This window comes from Neofelis nebulosa, chromosome 4, assembly GCF_028018385.1.
Source record: "Neofelis nebulosa isolate mNeoNeb1 chromosome 4, mNeoNeb1.pri, whole genome shotgun sequence".
Lineage (NCBI taxonomy): Eukaryota > Metazoa > Chordata > Mammalia > Carnivora > Felidae > Neofelis > Neofelis nebulosa.
Genome location: NC_080785.1, coordinates 14012474 through 14040368, shown reverse-complemented (window position 1 = coordinate 14040368; position 27895 = coordinate 14012474). Strand labels below are relative to the sequence as shown.

Below are 27895 nucleotides of genomic sequence, written 5' to 3'. Positions count from 1 at the left end.
AGGTCATGATCTCACAGTTCATGAGTTCAGACCCCGTGTCACCACAGAGCCTGCTTGGGATTCTCTCTCTCTCGTCTCTCTCTGCCCTTCCCTGGCTCTCGTGTGCACGTTCTCTCTCTCTTTCTCTCAAAATAAATAAATAAACGTTAAAAAAAGACACACAATAGAAATGCTGACTAAAGCCATTAAATTTAATGTAGAAAGGATGTAAGATATATTAGGAAAGCTAAATGAAACAATAGAATGTCCTCAAATCTAGAGCAAGAATGTGGTCTTTGTGGAAGATAAAATTAATTTAGGACTTGTGCTGTCCACAATTTTTTGATACAAACTATTACTTGCTATTAATGGTATAAGCAAAAGAAAACCTAAGTTTGGTGATTTCTCACTTAAAGGGATTAAAAATACTTTTAAATTTTAAAGAAAATGGTTTTCTAAATAAAAATAGAGTGCATATGGAATCAAATGTGATATCCTAATAAAATATAAGAGAATTAGAACAAGGAAATGCAAATGTTTTCATGACTTGAAAGAAGAGGCTTCATGTACGAATAAGCCAAAGTAATGTCTGTAGTAACTATTTTCCGACTGTTATAGATCAAGATATGGTCTTGACTGTGGAGAGATTTGAACAAATTAAGCAATGGACTGCAATTTTTCGTATTTTTCTTTCTAGCACTGGAATATTTGAAAGAAGAACTGAATAGGTATTGTGGATCTACATATTACTTTGACAGTAAAAATCATGACATATATGATAATATTTTACATGATAAAAGTAATATTTTTTGCATTTTTTGCACTAACAATAACTTGTCATAGGTGATCGTTACAATGCTTGAATATAACATACAAAATCCCAAATATAAGTTTTGTTTTAAGAATTTGTGGGGCGCCTGGGTGACTCAGTTGGTTGAGCTTCCGACTTCGGCTCAGGTCATGATCTCATGGTCTGTGAGTTCAAGCCCCGTGTCGGGCTCCTTCCTGACAGCTTGGAGCCTGGAACCTGCTTCGGATTCTGTGTCTTCCTCTCTCTCTGCCCCTCCCCCATTCATGCTCTGCCTCTCTCTGTCTCAAAAATAAACATTAAAAAAATTAAAAAAAGAGAATTTTATTGACATTCCAATAGAAGTGTTACTGCTTCAGTAGGGTGAAGTTTCTCCAAATTGGAAATAATTAAAAAAAAAACAAACCCAAAACTATCCTGGGTGGCTCAGTCGGTTAAGTGTCTGACTTCAGCTCAGGTCATGATCTTGCCTTTTGTGAGTTTGAGCCCCGTATCAGGCTCTCTGCTGTCAGCATGGAGCCCACTTTGGCTCTCTCTCTCCCTCTCTCTCTGCCCCTTCCTCGCTGGTTCTCTCTCTCTCTCTCCAAGTAAATAAATAAGCTAAAAAAAAAAAGAACTATTTAAAAACTACAGGGAATCAAAAGCAGTTGTCAAAAACATTTGACATTACCATCAATAGAATATAAAGTTATGTGAAAATCTTGATTATAACAACAGAATGATTTTTCTGAAATAAAAGTCAAGAAAAATAACTCTTATGATACGTATTTTGTTGTAAATTATAAGTGCCTCTATTTTATTACTCACCTGTGCATTGCCGATCCATCAACACATGAGCAGTCATAATTTGGTTGTCTTTGATATTTTGCCAAATTGTATTCATACTCAAATATAACTTTACACATATTTGAAAATTGGTCATCACAAAGGTATGTGTAAGGTAGGAGGTTGGAACATCGTTGTTTAACAATTCATCATTTGACTTACACCTATAAACATTCAGGTACATGAGAGGTGGGCTGCGTTTGTAAGCTTGCCCTGGGCTCTTTGTTGGGGCCGAGACTGCCTCGTGGTGGTAGTGGCTTCCCGCTGCCAGCTTCCTGTTGTCTGCTTGGCTCCTTGGTTCTTCTATCACTCTTTCATTTTGCACAAATAAACAGATACATATATATTAGCTTATGACCCCTTTTTTCCTTTATTTTTTTCAAGATTTTATTTTTATTTTTTTATTAAAAAAATCTTAAAATCTTTATTTATTTTTGAGAGAGAGAGAGAGAGAGAGAGAGAGAGAGTGAGTGGGGAGAGCAGAGAGAGAGGGAGACACAGAATCCGAAGCAGCCTCCATGCTCTGAGGGTCCTCGTAGAGCCCAAAGTGGGGCTTGAACTCGCGAACCATGAGATCATGACCTGAGCTGAACTTGGACGCTTAGCCAACTGAGCTACCCAGGCGCCCCAAGATTTTATTTTTAAGTAATTTCTGCACCCACCGTGGGGCCCCAACCCATGACCCTGAGATCAAGAGTCACTCACCCCATTGACTAGCTAGGTGCCCCTGTCCCCTTCTATTTTACATGAAAGGTAGAATTGTAGGTTGAAGAGTGTCCTCCCAGAACCTCTGTTGAAGTCCTAACCCCTATGACTTTGAAATGTGACCTTATTTAGGGGCGCCTGGGTGGCTTAGTCGGTTAAGCGTCCGACTTCGGCTCAGGTCACGATCTCACGGTCCGGGAGTTCGAGCCCCGCGTCAGGCTCTGGGCTGATGGCTCAGAGCCTGGAGCCTGCTTCCGATTCTGTGTCTCCCTCTCTCTCTGCCCCTCCCCCGTTCATGCTCTGTCTCTCTCTGTCTCAAAAATAAATAAACGTTAAAAAAAAAAATTAAAAAAAAAAAAAGAAATGTGACCTTATTTAGAAATAGTGTCATAGTAGAGGTAATTGATTCAGATGAGGTCAGGCTGGAATAGGGTAGGCTTATGTTCCAGTATGACTGGTGTTCTTATAAGAAGAGAGACATTTGGCAACAGAGGAAGGATGTTGTGAGAAAAGACAGTCATGTGATGACAGAGGCAGAGATCAGAGTAAGCCAAGGAATGTCAGGGATTTCTAGCAGATACTAGAAGCTAGAAGCTCCTTCTAGAAGCTAGAAGAGGCAAGGAAGGATTCTCCCCTCCAGGTTTCAAAGGGAGCATGGTCCTGACAACACCTTGATGTTGTACTCCCAGTCTCTAGAACTGTGTGACAATAAATTTCTGACACTTTAGGATACCTGATTTGCGGTGCTTTGTCATAGAAGCCCTAGGAGATGGGCAGCATACCAAAACTGCTCTTTGCCCCATGTGCCAGTGTTTCTCCAGGCTAGATACCTACAAGTAGAGCTGCTGGATCGAAACAAACATCTCTCGTCTTCACAGCTACTCCAAGTTGCCCTCCTGAGTGGTGGTATCAGTTGAGGCTCCCACCAGCAGAGCACGACAGCTTGTTTCCTTATGCCCTGGCCAACACTTGACATTAACAGACACATAAACACTTTTTCCAATGGATGGGTAAAAAAGAAGCACTTCAAAAAAATTGTATTCTCTGATTACTAGAGGGGTTGAGTGGTTTTTTTTTTTGTATGTTAATATTCCATTTGAATTTTTCTTCTGTAAATTTTCTTAAAAAATTTTTTTTAACGTTTATTCATTTTTGAGAGACAGAGACAGCATGAACGGGGGAGGGGCAGAGAGAGAGGGAGGCACAGAATCTGAAGCAGTCTCCAGGCTCTGAGCTGTCAGCACAGAGCCTGACACGGGGCTTGAACTCGTGAATGGCGAGATCATGACCTGAGCCTAAGTCGGACGCTTAACCGACTGAGCCACCCAGGTGCCCCTATAAATTTTCTTTTTAAGACCTTTGATCATTTTTCTGTTGTGTCATTTAAAACAGCTTTTTAAAAAATGTTTATTCATTTTCAAGAGACAGAGACAGAGCATGAGTGGGGAAGGGGCGGGGAGAGAGGGGGAGACACAGAATCTGAAGCAGGCTCCAGGCTCTGAGCTGTTAGCACAGAGCCTGAGGTGGGGGCTGAACCTACCACCTGTGAGATCATGACCTGAGCTGAAACCAAGAGTCAGTCATTTAACTGACTAAGCCACCGAGGCGCCCCTAGGAAGAGGTTTTAAATATCCAGGATGTTTGTTGGCTTTAACTGGTTGTCTTTTTAGCTTCTAGTGAGAGGATCAAATGACATTTATTTGACCTATTGATATGAGGCACCTGTAATTGTACGGACTTTCAAAAGCAGAGCAGTTAAGTATTTTATGGACAAGAGGAAGAATGCCAATGGGGAGAGGGGCTTTTTAAAACAAGTTTAGAGGGCTGCTTGGTTAGAACAGAGGGCCTAAGGGAGTGTAATGGCCAGTTTTAGAAAATAGGCTGAAGGGCACCTGGGTGGCTCAGTCTGTTGAGGACCTGACTCACTTTTGGCTCAGGTTATGATCCCAGGGTTGTGGGATTGAGACCCACAATGGGCTCTGCACTGAGCGTGGAGCCTCCTTAAGATTCTCTCACTCTCTCTCTCTCTCTCTCTCTCCCTGCCCTTAACTCCCCGCCTGAACTCCCTCCCCTACCTCAACTCCCTCCCCTCCCTCAGTGTGCACATACTCTCTCTCTTAAAAAAAAAAAAGGTGTGCCTGGGTGACAGTCAGTTGTGTCTGACTTTGGCTCAGGTCATGATCTCATGGCTTGTGGGTTTGAGCCCCATGTCGGGCTCTGTGCTGACAGCTCAGAGTCTGGAACCTGCTTCAGATTCTGTGTCTCCCTGTCTCTCTGCCCCTTCCCCGCTTGTACTCTGTCTCTCTGTTTCTCTCTCCAAAATAAACATTAAAAAAATAAATAAAATAAAAAATGAAAAAAAAATAGGTTGAAGCCTTTGTGACACCTTGTATGGGGGTGTAACTCTTTACACCTTGTAAAGAGTTTGAGCTTCACTGTATAGGCAAGATGAAATTCCTGCAGGGGCACCTGGGTGGCTCAGTGGGTTAAGTGTCTGATTTCAGCTCAGGTCATGATCTCATGGTTCATGGGTTCAAGCCCTGAGTCGGGCTCTATGATGACAGCTCAGAGCCTGCAGCCTGTTTCAGATTCTGTCTCTGGCTCTCAGCCCCTCCCCCGCTTGTACTCTGTCTCTCTGTCTCTAAAATAAATAAACATTAAACAAAAATAAAGAAAGATGAAATTCCTGCAGAATTTTGGGTAAAGGATAACTGTAGAATAGAAGAAGATCAACATGGTGGTGTGGTGGAGGAAGAAGACTATAAAGTAAGGAGAGGACTTAGATGGCTAGGGGTGAGACGAAAATGGCCTTTTGCTATAATGACCCTACTAAGGAAGAAAAGAAGGAAAGTTGCTAAACACACAAATGTGGCTCTGTGATGAGTGGAGATATAGGGAGAAGAGCAGCTATTCAAGCATAAATACTAGCATGTCACACACTGGAGGAATTGTGTCAGGAGGGCTAAAGTGGAAGATAACTCGTGGGTTTCAAGTAATGTCCAAGTTGTGCAAAGTTAATTAGGAAAACAGGAGTAAGTGTATATAGCAAATGATGGCATCTTGATAGCCGGCATGAGAAAGCACACCTCATCAACTTTTATTTTGCTTCCAATAGACAAGGTCAAGGAGAGTGATTTTTAGACGGAAGGTAGGGTGTAGGGTAGATCAAATATGATAACTAAAGATAGCTCCCAATGGGTGAAGAAATTATAGGAAAGCATCTATCTGCTTTGGGTGAACTGCAACCCAGGAAAGAGAACTTTTAATGATATCTCTGTATCTCTGTCGTTGACCTTAGAGAAAGCTTGGAGAATGTGAACGCTGGTTAGCGAAAGGGGGGAGGTTGTGTGTGAGCAAATGAAATTCCAAATTTCAACAATGTGGATTTCACAAACTGCAAACCAATGATTTTAATGTTATTTTGGGGCAAGATCCTAGAATAGCATTCAGAAAGGATGAGTTGTAGAAGAGATCCTGGAAGAGAAAGTGAGGATGATTAGAACTTTATATGGGTCACGTGGAAACATGACTGACCGTGTTTTTTCTTTATCGGTTGACTTCACGGTTAGATCAAGGAGCCCTGCTGGATACAAGAAGCACTAATAATCAGGAAGCATCAGAAAGCCTGGAGCAGTAAGCTCAAGGAGAAAAAAAAAAACAAAAAAACAAGGGGGTATTTAGTCTGGAGGGAAGAAGGCTTAGGGAGAACATGATGGCCAAGGTCAAGTATGAGAAGCACCATTAAATGGGAGAGGAATCAGGTATCTGTGGGCTTCTCAAAGGCCAATGGGTAGGATTACAGGGATATAGGATGAGACTCAGTATAAGGAAGGACTGTCTAACCATTTATACCACCTGAGAGTGGAACAGGGTACTTGCCAAGAGAGTGATTTCCCTATCACTGCAAGTATGCAGGCAGAAGCTGGCCAATTACTTTTTTGGGAAATGTTCTAGGAGAGATTCATGCATTTTTGTGTGGTAAACTCTAAAGTCCCTTCCAATTTTGGGATTCTCTGATCCTGGGACAGTGTAGGTTCGAATCAGAAGGACGAGGTTGGAAACAGTGATGCCACAGCTAACAGGGTGGAAGGAACTGGAAGAAGGCAGAGGGAAGAAACATAGATCACTCAATTAAGAAAAGAAGGTCAAGTGGTTATATAGTCTGGAGGAGGAATCCTCCCTCCTTTTAGCACCAAAGACCAGGCTCTTCCCCAAATGGAGTAGTGCTGTCCAGGAAAACCGCATGTCAAAGGAGGCCTCAAAACAACATCTTTAAAAGGCTTTGGGGATGTCACCAAGGCCAAAGTTTTCAAGATAGAATTTTAATGATGTTGGGAAAAGAGGAGGACAGTGTTCCATTTAGGGCCCTTCCCACAGCAGGGCCCTAATCACAGGACGGCCCAGGAGGGCCATGGGAGAAGGGACAAGGCACATCAGTGGAAGCAGGCCTAAGGCACAGGCCTGGAGAAAAGTTGCAAAGGAAGAACAAGAAAGGGACGGAATAATGGAAGAGGGAGGACAGATACAGAGAAAATGAACAGGTACCTTCATTGCCAGATGGGTAACCTCCTGGGTTTCGAGGGGGCTCCAGGGCACCTCTTGGAACTGGTTCTCGGGGGAGGGGAGAACTGGTAATCAGGAGAGTGAGGCTCTAATGTGGACGTGCCCCTACTTGCTGAGTGACCTTGTAGGTATCATTTCACCTTTCTGCCTCCTCCCTGTGGTCAGACACAGACATCCTGTTAGGCTGGAAATGCTCTGGGCTTTCCAGAATGAAGTAGCTCCGGGAATTTCAGACTGCAAGTCTGCAAGTGTGCGAAGTGTTTGCGCTTGTTTCCAGATTTTCATGGCTGGGGGAGAGGGAACTGGTGAGGGTAGACAGGAAAGGTGAGACCACATTGTGGCCAAGTCGCTGGGCTCCGCCTCACCGTCCTAGGGAACCCAGGGGACCGGGAGGCGGCCAACGGCATATGCCAGATAGCCCCTCGGCCAGCCGGGCCCCCTAGAACCCGGCGGACATCCTCAGGCTCTGCTGTCCCTTTCAGCAAAACCCATTGCCGCATCCAGGGACCGAAGGCGAGGCACGCCCCTCCCCCACTAGATGGCACTGAAACGCCTCGTTCCCGATTTTCAAACTGCAGGGAGGATGAAAAAAGACAAAAAGAATATGGTGGAGGTGCGCTCTTTCTGGCTCGCAGGCCGCGTTGTGCAAAGCAGGGTGCCGGACACATTTTCCCCCCGCAGGGCAGCTCTTTACCCCGCGGTGCGGGCCCCCAGCTTTGGAGTAAGGGTGAAAATGAGGGGCAAGCATTGCAAAGAAAAAACCAGGCTTTCAACCTGGGAGGGAGGCTCCCAGCCTTTGCGGCGCGGTCTCACGTGAGCCGGGCGGTGGGGGTGGCGGGCGTTTCTGGGATGAACTGGGGCTCCCTTGGGGCCCACCCGCCCACGGTCTGGGGTCCCGCACTGCTTCCCAGCGCCCCCGCTAAGCCTAAATCCAGCAGCCACCCAGATGAGGACAGACCCGCACCGAGGTTTCTTTTAACCCCACCTCCCCTCCTCAAAGCGAGCCCCCCAGCGTTTTCAAATTATCTATTAAGCATCCCCCCCCCTCCCCCCAATTAAAATTCTCTTCCTCTGGTCCTGAAAGGATCAGTCAGTTTCCTTTTTTTCTTTCCTGCTGGGGAGGGAGGTGGTGGCAGGTGGAGGTGGGTGTGTGTCGGGGGGTCTGGCGCTGGCGTGGGGCTAGACTCGGGTTGGCCGTGGCAACCCCAGCGACGCGCCCGGCCCCGGGAGGCGGGGGGGGGGGGGGGGGGGGAGGGAACGGCTGGAGCTAGCAAGGTAGCGCCTGTGGCTTTCTGGGGAAAACAAAGATCTAATGTGATCCTAGATTCCAGCGACAAAACTGGGGACGCAGGAACTTCCTCAGCCCCTCTGAACGCCGACTCCGCAATAAGCAGTCTTTAAAGAACTGGGGTCGATGTGAGGGAATTTTCCATCACCAAAACGAGATAAACAGGAGAAGGGGGCAACATCCCTAAATTTATAATAATGCACGGAAACATGCTACATGCCACATGTATGTATATGTGCATAAATATGGATATGGTTGGGCACATACCTATCCAGACACCATTGACTTGCCTGGTCAGAGACTCAGGCTTAGACATCTCGTGCCTGGGAAATGGTGCAGTTTATCTTTAAGGATGCTAGAAAAATAAGAGATGAGGCTCACGTTGCACGGATGACATCACTAGCTTTTGGCTGCGCGCTCCGTGTTCTCGTCTGTGGGTTTTAGCCAAAGCTGCAGCGCCCGGCGCCCGAGCGAGCGAGCGCGGCAGCGGCTTCCTCCGGCGCCCGCACCCGGGCGATGCGATTTCCCGAGCACCCCGGGCGCAGCCTGGGCTCTGGCTCCCCACCACCCGCCGAGCCCGCGAGGCCCCGGAGCCGCCGCGGCTAGAGGAGGAGGCAGGGAGGGGAAGCCCAGCGCCCCAGCCTCCCTCCCCCACCCTCGCCCCATTCACCTCGGCGGCCGCCGCGCGCTGGGAGCCTGATCGCGGGACGCCGAGGCCCGGACGGGATTCTCCGCGCGCCGCCAAGTGAGCCGGCGCCTCGGCTCCTGGGTGGGCTGCGAAGAAAATGGTGCAGTCTGAGAGCGGCTGACCCCAGTTGGGCAGAGCAGACAGCTCCAGTGCCGGGCTGTGGCGGGAGAAGGGGGCGGATTGTTTTGAAGGGCCGGGACCGCTGTTTTCCTCGGTGCCTGCAGCATTTTCTTTGCACCTGAGCAGCAGGTTCCTGGGGCTACTTGGGAGCCAGATGAAGTGAGGCAGAGGCATCGCGGGAGAGGCGGGTCTGGAACCTCTCGGGTGGATACTCAGGAAGGAGACTGCGCTGGGGAGACCGGCATGACGCCCCCGGGGCTGGCTGCGGGGCTGGTGGTGAGCCCCGATCGCGCGACCTGTCCATGGTGTTGAAGGCACCGCGCGCCGAGCTCCGCGCGCGCCGCGCCGTGCGCCCTGCCGGGTGCATCCTCCTCGGCGCATCCTGTCTCTCGAGCCCGCCGGCTGCCGCCCATTCACCCCTAACCGCGGGCCGAGGCTCGTCCGGTTACGCCGTCCGGGTGACCGCGCCGTCGGCCCGAGGGGCCTCGTGAATGGCGAGGCCAGAAGCAGAACACCCGGGAGCTCGCGCGGGAAGGTTGGCCGCGACCGTGCGCCCACGGGAAGCCCGCCTCTGAGCACAGCGCGCTGGCCAGACAGCAAAGGACCTACTGGTGACCAGAGGACGGAGCTTTTCCAAAGAGCCGACCCAGAGAGGAAGAACATTTCTTGGTTTGCAGATCGGAAGGGGGACAGTCGCTGAGTGGGAGACCCAGGCGGGACTCAGGGCAGCCGGCCCTGGCATCTGGAGGTTTTCCTTCGTTGGCCGGTCTCGTCGCGGGTGCTGGAGTTCCTTCTGTCGTCGCGCAGCAACTCGTGATAGCCCCCACCCCCTCACCCCAAGAAAAGGCCAGGCGAGCGGGTCCCGTCGCCACCCTGCACAAAGAAATCCCAACAGTCTCACTGCAGCCGAGGGCACTGGGTGTTTAGTTTCTGGCCCGAGGGCAGCGGCGCCTGAAGTCCGGCTGTGTGCCGACGCGGCCGGTTCGGGGCAGTAGCTTCCTGCTGGGCAGGGAGGGCGCGGGAGGCGGTCTTGTCCGCTCGCCGCCGCCGGAGGCTGCACCTGCCCCCCCGGAGGATGCCCAGAAGCCAGCCGGAGCCTCCCCGGATCAGAACTTTTTAGGCTGTCCGCCCCCATCCCCGCAGTCCCTGGGCCGCGCACCGGCAGGCGGGGGCGAGGGGGCGCCGCCGCGCGAGTCCCCCTCCGGTCCCCCCTCCCCCTTGGCTCGGCCGCCCGCCCGCCGCTTTGTTCCGGGCGCGCGGAGGGAAGGCGAGGCTGCGGCGGATCATGCCCATGGTGTAGCCGCCAAGCGGAGGCATGGCTGCCGGAAGGTTACTGCTCTACACGGGCCTCTCGCTAGCGCTCTGCGCCCTCGGCATGCTGGCCGTGGCCATCTGCTCGGACCACTGGTACGAGACGGACGCCAGGAAGCACAGGGACAGGTGCAAGGCCTTCAACACCCGCCGGGTCGACCCCGGCTTCATTTACAACAACAACAACAACTTGCCGCTCCGGGCGAGCCGCTCCCGCCTGGACCGCTGGGAGGGCAAACTCCTCCGGGCCCGGAATCGCCGGCAGCTCTTCGCCATGAGCCCGGTTGACGAGTGCAGCCGGCAGTACAACTCCACCAACATGGGCCTCTGGAGGAAATGCCACCGGCAGGGCTTCGACCCCGAGATCGCAGCCCTCATTCGGAAAGGTAAGCGCGAGGCGCGAGGCGTGGCGCTGCGGAGAGCCCGGCGCCTCTAGGCCCGGCAGCCCTCTCCTCCCTTCGCCCGGCAGCCCTCTGCTCCCTTCGCCTGGCCACGGTCTCTCCGGCCTCCTGCGAACGGGAGGTCAGGTTGTCCAGGCCCTGCTGAGCCTCGGAGCGGCCAGAACTTGCCTCCCGATAGCCGGTAATGGAGGCTTACCTCTCTCTGCCCGGCCTCTTGTCTTGCGTTTGTGTGATGGGATTCCCGTGGAATATCGTGGTCCAGGGTTTTCATCCAGGATAATGCTTCATCAGTCTCTGAAAAGGGAGGGAATTTGTCGCGTTGTGTTCTTTGCAGAGGAAGCCCCTTTGAGAATGATGTGTCCCGCAGACAGCCTCCTAGTTTTAATCTTTGTTTTAGATGTTGAACCGATTCAGGAGAAACATCTCACTGAGAAGGCCATATTCACGCCACAAACGTTTGCTAAGTGCCAGTCTATACCCGGCGTGGTGCAGGCATTGGTCGGTCATAAAAACATGGATAAATCACAGCCCCTGCCCCATTGTAGCTCCAGGCCTGTTGACCAGATTCTTGGTTTCTCCTTTTGGGGAAATGGTCGACAAAAGTGACTTGGTGTGCTTTGAATTTTAACAGGGCCTAATAAACACATAAAAAGTAGTTCCTCACTTTAGAGAAAAAAATTTACCATTTTCAGAAGATTTATATCAAAAATACCTAAAGTACTCCAAAACATAAAACAGACCATATTTACTAATGATAAAAATTTCTTTCATACTTTCTTTCTTATGATCACATACATTTTTAAAAGTCTGTTCGTCTCATGCAATTTGTAAATCTTGTGTGATTTATACTTTGGGGACCACCCTGTTCTATTAGTCCACTGAACTGTTGTTTGGATGTATTATTAATATTGCTCTGAAGAAGAGAATACGTTCTCTCCTATGGTAGTTGCATTCTGGAAGATGTGGTGTGATTTTATGAGTGTTGTTCTCCCCCCACTGTGTTTCATTCTCTTCGACTATTAAATGCTGATGCCAAGGTGAAAATGATGTTGTTACCTGCAAAGTCTTTGAGTCAAAGATAGAAAACAGTTCTTTGTGTCTCTTAATATTATAACACAGGTTTGCTTCTGTTTTAAAATATTATTTGTGAGAGCTGATGTTCTTTGATTTATAAAAATATTGAAATTGATCAGAAAAAAGTGGTAATTTGAAAAAAGCCAATTGTTGAAGAATGACAAGCAGTGGGTATGATCTAGGTGGCAAGTCAGATTTAGAAAAGTCCAGAAAGAGAATCCATCTGAATGTTTATTTTGTAGTTTCTGTAGAATGACTAGGGATCTTAGCCGATCCAGTTTTCAGTGTCTTAATATTACAAACATCACAACTGCTTCGTGGTTAGTCTCCTATATGAAGCAGGTGGACCCATTCGGAGCTCTACAACTTTGTAACGATGTACAGAATATTAGAGAATTCCAGAAGAGAGTAACTTGGCTTGGATTTAAAAGTAGGAAAACAAGAGAAACCAGACTCGTTTTTGACAATGGGTGACTTCGTAACAGTTTGCAGGCTCTCAGATTCGTGAAGTGTTACTTCGTTTGTTGTTTTCCACTTTCATCAAAATTGAGACGGTAGGAAGTTGGCTGAAACGGGAGGGAGAATTCATGTTAATAATAATGCCTGATAAGCAGTGGTAGGGCTTGCTGAAGGACATTCTTGAATTTCCTTTCTTAAATGTCTCTTGCAACAAGATGGGTATCCTTCTGTCTGGTATTGGTTAACGCCACTTAGAAAAAGGGGGATGGAGTCCGTATCTTCTGGTGGTTCTATAGAGGGCTTTGATTCCATGTTGCTTTGCCTGGCAATCCGGCTAGAAAGGTTAACTTGGTCTGTGCACCAGAGAGATTGGTTACCATAGTGACATGTTCTTCCGGTGAAGCTGGAAACACAGTGACAGGGAAAGGGATAGGGGAAGAGTGTACAACATTTTGACTTTGTATCGACTGATTTTTAATTGCAGCAACAGAAAATGGACACGGCACAGCAGGGGGATTGAATACACTGATACCTAGAGTTGGCAGGCATTGTATTTCACTTGGACTAATGGAGATGCTGTTCCCCATCACCCAAAATACAGCAATCAATGTCAGCTGCAAGCACCCGCTTACCATGGCCGTTTCTGTCCATTTGACATTCTTGTTAGGTATTATTGAGATAGATGGCATGCCAGCCTTACAAATCTTGAGAGACTTAAGGTCACTGTCTTCATTTTTAACCTCGGAGCATAATATTTGAGAGCTAGATCTTCCTTTTCTAAGCAACAATAGACACGTTTTGGAAATAAGGGTATCTTCTGTTAGTAGAATTCACAAGCAACTCCGATAACATAGAACATAATTTCTAGACTTAATCCGTGTTCTTTCTAGATCGGCAGATTTTAGAAGGAAGTAAAAAAAAAAAACACACACACACACACACACCCAGAAATTGATATTCCTCTATTTAAATTTAGGGCAGGCATCTTAGGGAAAGATATTTATCTCACAGTATTCATTAGCAGCCTCAAAAGATATGGTAGGCCTTTGTCTTTTGGGGGAACATCTCAGATTAAAATGCTGGGAGATATGTGTTGGGCAAGGGGGAAGGGACACCAGAGAAAAAGACTGTGTAAAATCTGTCAACATTAGGGGAAAATTAGAGATCTATCTAAAAGATCATACAGCTCCACGTAACTCAGTCATTTGTTAAACCAATGTTCATTACATTAGAAAGTTGCCGTCTGTGCATTTTAAAACACAACCAAACCGCATAATTAATAAGAAGACAAAAGTCAAATCTATATCTGATTCGAAGACAAAGTCCTTTAGATTCATGTTCTTTCTGAAATCCATTTCTTCCATGCCCTGTTGCCATGTGTGTACCAATAACAAATATGCATTTTTGGTCACGGTATATTTATTCGTTCGTCTTATTGAACTGTTAAGTTCCTGAAGGGCAGGAAAGATATAATTTGTAAAATACATTCACCAGATGCTTGGTACTTGGGAAATATCTCATACAAATTAGGTTCCCAGAAACGTATCCATCAAGAGCTTATTCTAATTGTAGGAACACTTGTGTGGGAATCCAAATAAAGGATTAGTCAGAAAATTGTGATGAAAAAAAAATGAGCCAGCATGGCTCTCAGGGTAGGTTAATATTGCAACAGATGCTGAATAATTTAACAGGGAAGGTTTTTTTGAGCAAAAAAGTTTTGCTACGGAATGAGGGAAACAGTACTTTTTTGGACAGCCGATGTCACTGAACAGACATTTATCACCCACAATCATTATTTTTCACATTAGATGAGATTTTAATGATTTCCTTCTTGGAGGTGGGATTGGGTAGAGGGTGCAGCAAGGATAGATCACCCTTGAATCCCCATACGACTGTGACCATAATCAAGTCCTCTTGTCTTGCTTTTCAACCATGTCAACGTCTCCCTAGTAAGTCACTGCAAGCACGGGGGACAGATCAATGACAGGATCAGTTTCTGAAATCCAAGAGACTTCCAGACCCTTAGGAGGAATAGCTACAGGTAGGATTTTGTTCCAGGGAACATTTACATTCTTTGATTTCTACTGGCATGTTATATTGATATGGCTTAAAATAAGTAGACCTTCACCTGAGACTCTGAGAACTTTTTTTATTATTTGAAAATAGGCCTTCTAGTAGAATTTGATCTATATAATCATAGACTGGTTGTCTCTGTATTGAGGCTTATTTGAACAAAACACTGCACATATTCACAAATTAATGTGCTCAGCAAATATTTACTGCACATGTATTATGTGATGGACACACATCCCTGGAATGAAGTGATGGATAATACCTGGGCCTTAAAATTCCCATAGTCTGTTAGCGTCACAGGGGATAAATGACAACGACAGAGCAGCAGCTACAGATGCGGAGAAGCACCAAGCAGGCAGTGATGGATGGTGTTGGCAGTGGGGCAGGGGGATGGGGGTAAGCCAGGAGGGGTGGGGTGGGGAAAGTTGCCTGGAGGAAATGAGATCGGAACACAATTTTCATGAACTTGGAGGTGGATGGTGAGGAAGGGCATTTCAGGCCAAGAGAGCCATCTGCATAGCCACGGAGCTGTGAAACAGCAGCTTGGCCTCATGAGTGGTGATTGCTGGAGTGAGTGAGAGGGGCAGGGAGTGGAGCTGGAGAGCCGGGAAAAGCCAAGTCAAGGAGCTTGTATACTCACGTCCCTGGTAGCTGTAACGCCCAGTAGGGTAGCTGCTAACCACAGGTGGCTCCTTAAATTTAAAATAACCAATATAAAATGAAATTAAAAATTCATTTGCTTAGTCACGTTGGCCACATTCAAGGGCTCAAGAGCCGTGTGTGGCTCGTGGCTGTCATATTGGACAGTGCAGGTTAGAGAACATTCCTGTCATCCCAGAAGGCTCCATTGGACAGAGCTGCATGGAACCCAGAGCCTCAAAAGAGCAAGCATGTACTTGGTTTCAGATGAGGAATTAAATTAATTAAACATGATAACTTGACCTCAAATTTAAGTATATTATTCTACACTTGAAGAAACTTTGCTACTTGAATGTTTTGGGCAGAAGGTTTGAGTTCATGGTCAATTATACCAAGTCTATATTTTATTAACTTCCCATCTTTAAGATTCCATTAAAATTCCATCAGAATTCTCACATGCTTCTCTATTCTCTCCTTGCCCTCTCTCCACTCCATTCAGAGAAACTTGCCTTGTTGTCTGGATGGAAAGGGTTAATAATAATAATTGTCAAACATGATGCCAGGTACTCCTCTAAGAGTTTTCCATATACTTGCTAATTTATTCTTCATAATAACGCCCGAGGTGGGCATTATTATTTTTTCATCCCTGCGCTACAGTTGAGGAAACTGAGGCATATAAATGTCCATTAACTTGCCAAGTCTCACGATAAGGAAGCGAAGGTGCCAAGATTCGAATTCTGGCTCCAGGTTTGGTGACTCATGCACTGCCCTCTCTTGTCACCATAGGGTCTGCTGGGTGGGGGGTGTAGGGTGGAGAAGAGGCTGGGGTATTGATTCCTCAAACTGGAAAAGAAACGAGAAGCAATTGTAGAATGTCACCAAGGGGAGACCTGCTTGAGAACTCCCGCTTAGGCCTGCAGGGGAAGGTCATGTTAAAGTAGTTCACACACTTTGCTTTGAAACCCACAGACAGAAGCCCTTCCACGCTTTGGTACGTGATTTAAAAAAAAAAATTATGTTTATTTATTTCTGAGAGAGAGACTGCGAGCAGGAGAGGGAGACACATAATCGGAAGGAGGCTCCAGGCTCCGAGATGTCAGCACAGAGACTGAGGTGGGGCTCGAACCCATGAGCTGTGAGTTCATGACCTGAGTGGAAGTCAGACGTTTAACCGACTGAGCCACCCAGGTGCCGGATACATGATTTTCAAGTATTTATTTTGCTCACTGTGGTGGATGCTGAGGTTATGGCCACCCTCATTCATTCCGCAAATATTAACTGAGGGCCTAGGGGCTGGGCATCATGGATAAGCTTACATTCCAGTGGGGAGAGACAGACAATAAATAAATACATGTGGAATGAAAACAAGGGGCGCCTGGCTGTCTCAGCAGAGTGTGCAACTCTTAACCTCAGGGTTGTGAGTTCAAGCCCCATGTTGGGTATAGAGCTTCCTACCAAAAAAAAAAAAAAAGGTACTACCTTAAAGACATGCCAATTAGAATAAAAACGATCCCTAATGAACTAATCAGTATATAATATAATGTGAAGTAGTGAAGAGCATGAAGTGTCTTTGCTTTTAGGAAGCATAAAGAAGAAGGGTACACCTGGGTGGCTCAGTCGGTTAAGCGTCTGACTCTTGGTTTTGGCTCAGGTCATGATATCACCGTTCGTGGGCTCAAGCCTTGCATCAGGCTCTGTGCTCACAGTGAGCCTGCTTGGGATTCTCTCTCCCTCTCTCTCTCTCTCTCTCTCTCAAAATAAATAAACAAACTTAAAAAGAAAAGGAAGCATAAAGGGGAAGCTGGGCAACTAAGTGAAAAATTAACAGTTCCATTAGTTTTGGTTTTGAGATATAGGGAGGCTTTACCGGCTCACAAGGAAACACATATAAACACCCACGGCGTTTGTATATAGTGTGTGCCCCATGCATACACATTTTGTGTGTGGCCAAATGCGCAAGTGAGTGCGGTCACATCATCCTCCCTCTTCACTCTGAAATACAATGAACCAGTGAGAGGTAACATTTAGGAGCCCTGTGACTCAGTGGGCAGGTGCACGGATGGGAAGAGAGAGAGGGTCGGTGTGATGTGTTTTGCACACCTGCTGTGTACCAAGCGCTCCGCTAGGTGCTGGGGGGCAAAACGAAGAGGCATCACATGGTGCCTGACCTGAGGGAACTTACACTCTAGCTCACGGTTTCCCAAATTCATTGTCATGTGTGGCTGGATCAGGCTCTTCCTCAGAAGACCACATCTGTGTCAACCGGATCAGGAGTCAACTGGTCAGGAGACTCGGGTCGGGGGAGTGAGTTCTTTTTATTGAGTCAACAAAGCCAAGAGCCATGTTTCTTTTCCAGAAGGTCAGCTTATTTCTTCTTGTACTGTAGGGTTGGTAAGGATCAATTACAAGATCGATTCTGTATATTCCACTTGGGGTTGTCGGTTACAAATATTTTTTCCCTCTCTGCTGTTACTAGGTGGTCCTAGGCCTTCAGGCAGAATTCTGAACACACTGTGGGCTAGTCTGACCCTTCACGTGCAGGCACATAAACATCTAGGAATGAAGGAGAGTGAAGTCACAAATATGTTTTCAGATGCAGATACTTTTATAACTACGTACTCCAAACAATACGCAGAAAGAGGAGGGAGCAGGTGACCTGGGGGATGAGTGGACAGAAAATTGATTTGAACATCTGGATTGGACATCTGCTGTTTCTGAGAAAATGCATACGTTTTTTTTCCCAAAGGACATTGTTTTGTCAAATGTAAAATAGTGAGTTTGGATTATATAAACTTCAAGACCTTTCACACTCTAACGTTTGATGAGAAAGTTAAATTTAGGTGATAGAGTGTAGATAATAGATAGATGGTTGAGAAAAGGTGAACCCGGAGAGAAGGGAAAGGAGGGGAGAAAGGAGAGAGAAAGGGGCCACTTCTTTTTTTAAAAATGTATTTATTTTGAGAGAAACAGAGACAGTGCAAGTGGAGGAGGGACAGAGAGAGAGAGAGAGAGAGAGAGAGAGAGAGAGAGAGAGAGTCCCAGGCAGACTCCACCCTGTCAGTACAGAGCCCCACAGGACAGGGAGTTGGGGGGGGGCATTTGAACTCATGAACGAGTGAGATCATCACCTGAGCTGAAACCAGGAGTTGGTCGCTTAAGCAACTGAGCCACCCAGGTGTCCTAAAAGAGCCCACTTCTGAAGGGAGCATCCCAGGGTGCTAAAAGTGTGGAAGGAAGAGGTGAGAAACAAAGCAGCTAATTTCATACCCGCACACAATCATGTAACACAACTTCGCTGCTTCTCTTTGGAATGATTTGAAATGTCTTGTTGCAGATTGGAGTTAAACACTGAGACAGTTCATGGAGAAACGTGGGGATGGCTGCCCAACAACGTGAATATACTTAAGGCCACCGAACTGCATACACTTAAAACTGGCTGAGATGATCAGTTTTGTGTTGTGTATGTTTTACCGTAATTAAAATACATAAATTAATTAATGAAAAGAAATGGTAAAACTTAATAGAGAAAGGAACTGTATTACTGGTCAGTGTGTAGGATACTTTATAGCCAAAGATCTTCATTCTTTCAACACACTGATTGAGCACCTACATGTGCTAGGCACTGGAATGCTTAGGATGCAGAAGTTAATAAAACAGACAAAATGCCTGCCCACATAGGTCTTACATTTAAACAGTTTTGAGAATCATATATATATATATATATATATCGTGTGTGTATATACACACACGATATATATATGTATATATATACATATATCAGTGTAAAATATATATATTCTAAACAGTTTTGAGAATCATATCTTTTTTGGCTTGCTTTTTAAAAACAATACTTTTAGGGGGTGGCTAGGTGGCTCAGTCGGTTAAGCATCCCACTTTGGCTCAGGTCATGATCTCGCAGTCTGTGAGTTCAAGCCCTGCATGGGGCTCTGTGCTGACAGCTCGGAGCCTGGGGCCTGCTTGGGATTCTGTGTCTCCCTCTCTCTCTCTCTGCCCCTCCCCTGCTTTTGTGCATGCGCTCTCTCTCTCTCTCTCTCAAAGATAAATAAAACTTAAAAAAAAATAAAAACAATACTTTTAAAGAGCATCAAGATATAAAATGAATAAAAGTAACAAATACATCTCTTGGGTCATTTAAAAATTATTGTAAAATGAAGAGCTCTTACTGCCTTTAGTCTTTTGAGCTCCAACTATGTCAGGCACATAACTTGGCGGATCCTGAGAGAAATCCATGGTTCCTGTCCTCAAAGAACAAACAAAAGGAGGAAGTGTGCAAGGAGACTAATAAATATAAGCCCTAAGGTTGCTTCTAGGAGAGATTTATTTACATGTCAGAGGCCTGAGTCGTACTTGAATTTTGGAGCAGGTAAGGGGGGCTTTGCAGACGAAGGAATGTTCTTAGAGTCATTATTTGTGGACGGATCAGGTGAAGTCTTAGCCTTATTAGTAATTTAAAAATTACTAATTAATTTTGACAAGAGAGAGAGAGGGAGACAATTTTGACAAGACTTGTCTAGTCTGCCTTCCACCTACCCTTGTCCCTCAGACTCCCCAGTCCTTCTCCCAAGAGGCAGCCATTGCTACCAGATTTTATAAATCATACCAGAGGTGATTTATTCAGCAGTGTTTATTTTTTTAATTTTTTATTAAAAAAATTTTTTTGGACGTTTATTTATTTTTGAGACAGACAGAGAGAGAGAGAGAGAGAGAGCGCGCGCATGAAAGGGGGAGGGGCAGAGAGAGAGGGAGACACAGAATCCGAAGCAGGCTCCAGGCTCTGAGCCATCAGCCCAGAGCCCGACGCGGGGCTCGAACTCACGGACCGCGAGATCGTGACCTGAACTGAAGTCGGACGCTTAACCGACTGAGCCACCCATGCGCCCCTATTCAGCAGTGTTTAATAACAGCACGTATAAATTTAAGTCAGGCAACGAACAGGTGATTCAAAGATGAAAAAAGTTTATTTTTTGTAAATTTGTATACACAGAGATGGTGTTTTAAGGCCTGCTCCAGGAGTCACCAGGAATTGTCTACAGGTGATGTTTATGCTGAGTGGAAGTTGCTATTGTCGTTCAAGGAAGTTTGACAGATTTGCTGTTTTATGGGAGACTGCAATATCTGAATTATTTCAATTGATTTTTTTTTTTTGGCGTCGAAGTATTTTGCCAAGAAAAGGCAATTTGCTTTATATTAGGTCATCTTCATAAATTTATATCATTTCCTGCGTTTTAAAATGCCCTGCTGTTCTATATTCTGAACCTCACTCCGTTGGACACTTTATTTGCTCTAGAGCGTCTCCCTTTCAATTTTGGCCTGAATTTCTCTTAATCTTTATAACAGCGATTCTATTTAGGCAAACACCACTCCTATTCCCCAAAGCCCTGGAGTGTTTCACAGAGCTGGATGGGATGGGGTTGTTTTTACCCTCAAGAAGCTCTGCACTCGTATGCTGCTGTGCGTCTGCCGACACCACACTGGAGTGCAGCTGGAATCTATCTCCGGAGGCTGAAGACACGTATACTTGTGCTCCTGCTATATTCACATGCATGGACACATGTCCAAGAATGTATGGCGCCACCGCTTGGAACAGCAACAGAAATAAGCAAGACAGAAAAACTTACGTGCCCATGAATAGGAGAACAGATGATGAGGTATGGCGTAGAGTCATACAATGGAAGCTACTGCCATATATTTAAAATAAATATACTACATTTATATATTTCCAAGTGAGTAAACATAAAATTTGAGTGAAAAAAGCAGGATACAGAATGAAATGTGGAGTATGTTGCCATTTATATGAAGTTAGACACAGATCAAATAACATTAGGTATTGTTTATGGAAGACATTGTTTGTGTTGTATTTGCAAGTATGCATGGGACCGATAAACCCAGAATGAAAGATGATGTTTACCATTCTTTTTTTTAAATGTTTATTTATTTATTTTTGAGAGAGAGAGAGATGGAGAGACTGAGTGTGAGCAGGGGAGGGGCAGAGAGAGAGGGAGAGAGAGAGAATCCCAAGCAGGCTCCATGCTGTCAGCACAGAGCCCAATGGGGGGCTGGAACTCACAAACCTGAGATCATGACCTGAGCTGAAATCGAGTTGGATGCTTAACCGACTGAACCACCCAGGTGCCCCTGATAACCTTTATTTAAAAATTTTTTTTTAATGTTTATTTATTTTCAAGAGAGACAGAGACAGAATGCGAGTGGGTTCGGGGGAGAGAGAGAGGGAGACACAGAATCCAAAGCAGGCTCCAGGCTCTGAGCTGTCAGCACAGAGCCCGACGCGGGGCTCAAACTCACGAGCTGTGAGATCATGACCTGAGCCAAAGTCAGTTGCTCAAGCGACTGAGCCACCCACGTGCCCCATCCCCTGATTACCTTTCTTAAGACAGAGAAACAAATGGAATTGGGAAGTTGCTTTAAAATCATGTCTGCTATTCTTTTTTTTTTTTTTTTTTTTTTAACGTTTATTTATTTTTGAGACAGGGAGAGACAGAGCATGAACGGGGGAGGGTCAGAGAGAGAGGGAGACACAGAATCTGAAACAGGCTCCAGGCTCTGAGTTGTCAGCACAGAGCCCGACGCGGGGCTCGAACTCATGGACCGCGAGATCATGACCTGAGCCGAAGTCGGCTGCTTAACCGACTGAGCCACCCAGGCTCCCCTGCTATTTTATTTCTTAAACTGAGGCAAATGGGGAATGCATACAAGCAGGCTATTTGGAAAGTTTCTATGATCCTGACAATAAAGTTAACATTTTATTTTATTTTAACTGTGTTGTTCAGTGTTTAGGAGGCAGGTTCTTTAAGGAAAATTAATGGAAAACTTTGTTTCTGAGGTGATCTGTGACTGACTTTTGTGACTAGTAGCAGCAGCATTTAGAGGAGAATCAGGTAACTCCTAACCAACAGTTTTCACTGAAAGTAGCTCATGGGAAGGGCTGAGAACAAATAAACTTATGTTTTACTCACTCTTGATGTGGTGTGAGAAGAGGAAGTTGAGGCTTTAAAATGATTTGTTTCTGGGACATCTGGGTGGCTCAGTCAGTTACGTGTCGGACTCTTGATTGTGGGATCGAGCCTTGCAATGGCTCTGTGCTGAGTGTGGATCCTGCTTAAGATTCTCTCTCCTTGGGGCGCCTGGGTGGCGCAGTCGGTTAAGCGTCCGACTTCAGCCAGGTCACGATCTCGCGGTCCGTGAGTTCGAGCCCCGCGTCAGGCTCTGGGCTGATGGCTCGGAGCCTGGAGCCTGTTTCCAATTCTGTGTCTCCCTCTCTCTCTGCCCCTCCCCCGTTCATGCTCTGTCTCTCTCTGTCCCAAAAATAAATAAAAAACGTTGAAAAAAAAAAAAAAAAAAAAAAGATTCTCTCTCCTTCTGCCCCTCCCCTCCCCCGCCTTGGGCGCTCTCTCTCTCTCTCTCTCTCTCTCTCTCTCTCTCTCTGTAAAGATAAAAGTTTTAAAAAAAGATTTGTTTCTGAGACAAAGAGTAATGTACAAGTCACTCCCCCCTTTGTAAGTTTCCTGCAGCTTGTGGAGGAAAACCAAGAGTTTTAAGGGTCAGAAAGGTAAATTGAAACTAATCCTGCAATTAACTTGATCAGACTAGAACTGTGAATAGAGAAGGCACTGAGACAGGGAGTGTGGGATGAGCCAGAGGCTGAGTGCCCACCCCTGGGAAGGCTCAAAGACCCCGAGATCGCGACCCAAGCCGACGTTGGTCGCTTAGCTGACTGAGCCACCCAGGCGCCCCCTCAGAAGTTTTCTTATCACTCTGGAAACCAAGTAGAGAATAGTCGGTAAAACTTTATGTTACTGATGAACATGGTTTAGCTTCTTCATCCCTAAAATTATGAGGGTGACCGTAGCCAAGGGTCCCTCTGTTATGACAATGATTTGTGTCCACTGTGTTCAGACAAACTACAGCTTGGAGCAGAAAAGACCTATCACAACGATAGCGGGGGCTCCATATTCACCTGATAATGCTGGGCCCGAAACACCAAAGCTGGGTCTGAAGTCCCTAGGGAGTGTCCCTAGGGCCCGAAGTCCCTAGTGTCTCGTGAGGTTTCAGGGCTATTGAAGCAGAGTGACTGCCTTGCCTATGTTTTGGTAGCCACAGGGTTGACGAGATGCCCAGGAGCTGCCGTATCCGGGACGTGTATCCACAGGTGGCAGTGCCCATACTTCCTCAGGTGAATGACCTCTCTCTCTCTGGGAAAAGCTGGCCTCACCTTTCCCTGTCTCTCCTCGCTATGCGTGTTCGCACAAAGGAAACCGGAGGCAGTCTTGCTCAGCCCTAGTTTTTTTCAGGCGTGGCCCCTCTCCTGGCCTGGCCTGCCTCTCTTCCTCATGTGTCTTCAGGGCACTTTTGGGTCCCTGCCGCTAGGTTTCTTTTCCAGTCCCCGGCGGCTGGGACTGCTCCTTCTTTGTCAACATTTCATCTCTTCTGGCTTTGGAGGCAACATTCCCTCGGAATCTGTCACTCAGACCTAACATCCGAACAGCTCCTGTGGGATATCCTGTGGGGTATCTCCGCTTGGATATCCCATGGGTCCCGAAGAACCTGTTTTCTCTTCCCGTGCCCCGAAGTCCTTTCTCTCCCCATTTTCCTCCATCTTGATATCCCACCTCTCTAGTTGCCTAAACCGGAAACTTATGGATCATCCTTAGGGCTCTCTTCTCTCCTGCCCTGCTCATCCACGCGGTGAACGAGTCGCTTCTGCTGATATGTTCGTGCTTGTCCCCCCATCCTGTTCCAGCATTGCTGCTGTGGTGAGGTGCCCGCTCCCTGTGCTCTTGCAGTGCCCTCTGGCTTCCTGCTCTCTATCTCATCTGTCCTCACTGCTTTCTAATCAGAGTGATTTTTCCTAAATGGAAATCTAATCATGTTATCACTTGCTCAACTCAGTGGCTCCCCACAGCGTATCAGTCAGGATAAGATCCGTAATCTTCACCTTGGCCCATGGGCCCCCCAGGTCTGGCAACATACCTCCCCCACCCCCACCTGGGCATCTGGTCCTTTGGCGTGCCTTTCTGCCTCCAGCATGCTCTCGTCCAGCCCTGATGGACCCCCCTGCCCCCGAACAAGTTGAACTGTTTTCTGCCTTGGGAACTTTTGCTTATGAAGCTTTTTCCTTTGCCTGGAAGTCCCTGTCCCTGCTCACCCCACCCCCCAAGTCTGCCTGGTCAACACATGCTTACCTTTTAGCAATCAGCTTAAGGCCCTCTCCTGTCCTCTTCTTGCTTGGTGTTCTCACCCTGTCACACGCCAAACGCTTGCTTCCTGCCACCAGTGACATTTTATTTCCCCCTATGTTTCCGTCCATTTTGAGACTGTTTTTGCACTATTTCGTATTCATCTTTTTATCCGCAGCATTTTGCATAATGCATGGGCCATAATAGGTATTTAATACCTACTTGTTGAATGAATGAAGGTTTATCTCAGTTAATGCAGTCGATCTGGAAATCTTATTTAACAAAGAGCCATAATTTCATTGGACTAGGGAGACTCACTATTAAAAGGAAGCCTGCTGTGAATTGTTCTGTAATGCATATGATAAACTTCAATTTATTTCCTTGGTGAAGGTTTGTATTTTCTTGTTTTTGTTTTTTTTTTTAATTTTTTTTTTAATTTTTGGGACAGAGAGAGACAGAGCATGAACGGGGGAGGGGCAGAGAGAGAGGGAGACACAGAATCGGAAACAGGCTCCAGGCTCCGAGCCATCAGCCCAGAGCCTGACGCGGGGCTCGAACTCACGGACCGCGAGATCGTGACCTGGCTGAAGTCGGACGCTTAACCGACTGCGCCACCCAGGCGCCCTTCTTTTTTTTTAATTTATTTATTTTATTTTTTTTTATTTTGAAGGTTTGTATTTTCTTCAAGCACCCATATTTCTGACTCACAAGAGGAGACTTTCAAGTGGCGACAATTCAGTGTTTTTTGGATTTGACCTCTTCATTGTGCCCACTTTTTCTCCTCTTTAGGCCTTTTCGAGGCTGGCCCTCCTACCCTAAAGAGAGTAGGCAAAGTAGGGGGTTAAGTTAAGTACCTCCATTTCTTGTTCCTATCATGCAAGGAAGGATTTCCAAATTCACCTCTGGGTCTGGCAGCTGTGGCCATTGCCTCAGGATCTTTTTCCAGGTTTCCCAATATTTATCACCAGGAGTGTCTTCAGGCTACCTCGGGGAAGCCTCCCTCTCAACCACCTATTTAGGGCAGTGTCCTCACCTCTCCTTTGATATTGATTTCGGTCAGAGGACGACCTGGAAACAGAGGCTGTGCCTTCTGTGACCATCTCCGCTCTGGTTCATACCTCAGTTCACTGTTTATGACTTTGAGCAGGAGTGGGTCAGTGATGCTAGGGAGACATGGTAAGTATTGCATCTTCAGAATCTGGCATGCCCGATGCCATTGTTGTTGGTGAGCAATGCTGCTCACAGAAAACATCATCCCCATAGGGGGATTTGGGGACAGGGAGACACGGTGGGAGATTTGGGGACAGGAAGACGTGGGGGCCAACCGACACATCTTTGCTTGCGAAGACCCCCGAAGTGCTCGGTCGACAGTGGGTGAGAGAGATGTTTACCTCTCAGCGTCTCACAGGGAAGGCGATACTCCCAAAATGACAGTGACCGTTGTTCTGGCTGGGTCATTTTACGGTGAAGGTTTTAAGGACTTTTCTGGCCTGTAGTCTGCTAAGGGCAGAGCCCATTGCTAGGTCGTTCAGATAAGTAGAATAATTCTTTTGCTCTCAGCAGCTAAATATAGATCCAGCCCCTTTGCTTGGTGCTCTAAACTAGGTTAAATAAATGATTCATGTCAAAGCAACATTTTATATGACACTCTAACTCCTGGATTTATAGGAGTTAAATCTGTGCGGGGTTTCAGTTGGAAAAGTGATTTCCAGCACCTTCTGCCCAATCCGGAGAAAGTGCTCAGGTTAAAAAAAAAAATGTAGATTGTATTTTCAGTAGTAACCATGGAGTAGGAATTTCAACGAAACTTGGGTTTTGAAGAGCTGGCTTAATTGTAAAAAATGATTTAAAGAAGTGTGGGTGAGCTGCATGGTGATGCGAGTCTCATAAAATGGTGGGTAACGCTTACCCTAGAAAACTGTCTTTTGCCTTGTATGTTTATTTTAAAACCTATAGGAACCTAGAGGTTTATTTCAAACTGGAACGGTGGCATTTCATCTCTTTGGGTCCGCAGAGTTGTTAACATTTCAAAGAAGGACTTTTATGTTCCTATGCCAGCAGCATGCCTGTGTCAGCTTTTATTACACATATCCGTAGTGGTGTGGTGGCTGGTTGGGCGCTTGTAGATCAATAAGCTGTAAAAAGGGAGATGCATCAGAGGCCATAATGGCTTCTTCACAGAAGATAGATTGTCTCCAGGTAGTGAAGTGCATTTAGGAACTACAACAATGATATCCCTGTATTGAGATCCTGATTATTTAGAAGAAAGAAATGGTCACTCTCAAGGTGATGAGTCCTCTCATAAAGACTTTTTAGCATGCTGACCATACATTCCAGGAGGTTTTGTGTTCACTGTTATAGCCGAAGTGAAAATAAACTCACTTGTTTTAGTGGAAGAATTCCCACATGGAGAGATACAGAATCAATTCCGTTGGCCTCCAACACGACTTGATTGTGGTTGCTCTTGGTTGTCTTATTAATTAAAAAAAAAATCTTGCAACCTCAACACGGGTTTTTAAGAGACGGCTGGGCTTGGGTACAGCATCAGTGAGGGGTTGGGAAAGGTAGAGGCCCTACACACAACATGATCGGGTGGGCTTGGAGTGTGTAGAAATGTACACAAGGCAGCACAAAGCTCCTTACCTAAGGTTCTTGACCTGTGGATACACAGAGCTGAGTGTACTTATTTACGGGTGCCTTCCTAGGGACGGGGGATCGGAGAGGATGGTGACGTTTTCCAGTGCGCTAACAATTTCCACTCTGTGCTTCTCCTTCATGATGCAGGAGTAAGTTACACAGATTATATATTCATTTATTCAACAAATATTTGGTGATACTTACATGTCAGGATTTGTATTGGTGGCTTACGGAACAGTAATTCACCAAATGTGCAGACTCCCTGCCTACATGGGGTTTATATCCCGATGAGCCAATTAAAAAGTAAATAAGTAAATATGTGGTATGTTAGACAGTGATTAGTGCTAAGGAGAAAAAACAAGGCATGGAAAGGGACACGAAACGTGCGGCGGCAGGGTTGAAATTGTAGATAGCGTGGCCAGGGAGGCCCCTGGCGAGAAGCTGGCTTTTGAGTAAAGAGCTGGTGTACACGAGAGAACTAGCTCTGGGGATGTTCGAAGTATGAAGATTTCAGAAAGAGGGAATAGTAAGGCCAGTGGTCCCGATGTTGGAGACACAGTGAGGATAGCAGAATGGCTGAGGGTGGGAGCAAAGAAGGGGCTTATAGTAGGATATGATGTTAGAGAAGTAAAGAGCTACCTCACATAGGGTTTGAAGGTCATAGGAAGGAGTGGGATGGGCAGCCATCGGAAGGTTCTGAGAAGAGGGGTGGCATGATTCGATTTATGGTTTAAAAGATCACTTGGGTTGTTGAGCTAATAATAGATTACAGTGGGGCATGTATACATAAACAGGGGGAGCAGCCAACAGAGGTGGTGGCTGGAACCAGAGCAATAGGGGGAAGAGATTGAATGTATTTTGAATGGCAAAGTGCCAGGACGGGCTGATGGATTAGATGCAGGGTGGGGGAGAAAAGGAGAAGTCAAAGATGGCCCCGAGGATTTTCACCCGAGGAGCTGGTGGACTGTGTTGCCATTTAAATCTAATGGATAGGACTGTAGGAGGATCCTGATTTGGGAATCCACCATTTTGGATAGGAGAACCTGTGCGACGCCTTTCAAGTGCTCAAGTGGACATGTCAACAGTTAGCTGGATATCTTGGCCTGGGCT

General features: G+C 46.3%; 2 protein-coding genes and 1 long non-coding RNA gene across 3 annotated transcripts in view; 1 reads left to right on the top strand and 2 right to left on the bottom strand.

Moving 5' to 3' along the window:
• Positions 1 to 170: 170 nt before the first annotated feature.
• On the bottom strand, positions 171 to 9639 carry LOC131508877 (uncharacterized). The gene is made up of 2 exons (XM_058724066.1): positions 8839 to 9639; positions 171 to 1068 (listed from the first exon to the last, which is right to left on the bottom strand). The coding sequence occupies exons 1-2, from the start codon at positions 9637 to 9639 to the stop codon at positions 961 to 963; spliced, it is 909 nt and encodes a 302-aa protein (XP_058580049.1). The 3' UTR covers positions 171 to 960.
• LOC131508882 (uncharacterized) lies at positions 1631 to 4409 on the bottom strand. The gene is made up of 2 exons (XR_009260194.1): positions 2688 to 4409; positions 1631 to 2440 (listed from the first exon to the last, which is right to left on the bottom strand). It is a non-coding gene; the product is annotated as an uncharacterized LOC131508882 (long non-coding RNA).
• A 459-nt stretch (positions 9640 to 10098) lies between the features above and the next one.
• Positions 10099 to 27895, top strand: part of TMEM178B (transmembrane protein 178B) — a 379754-nt gene continuing 361957 nt past the window's right edge. Inside the window, exon 1 of the mRNA XM_058724067.1 lies at positions 10099 to 10673. Within this exon, the coding sequence (XP_058580050.1) occupies positions 10292 to 10673 (382 nt within the window). The 5' untranslated portion in view covers positions 10099 to 10291. The remainder of the gene's footprint in view (positions 10674 to 27895) is intronic.

Excerpts from the sequence above, each read along its gene's own strand:
- LOC131508877 (XM_058724066.1), bottom strand. The coding sequence starts at position 9,639 with ATGTTCTTCCTCTCTGGGTCGGCTCTTTGGAAAAGCTCCGTCCTCTGG. Across the intron at positions 1,069-8,838 it reads AGCGCGCGGCGGCCGCCGAG|AGAGAGGCAGAGCATGAATG; the intron begins GTGAATGGGGCG and ends TTTTTGAGACAG.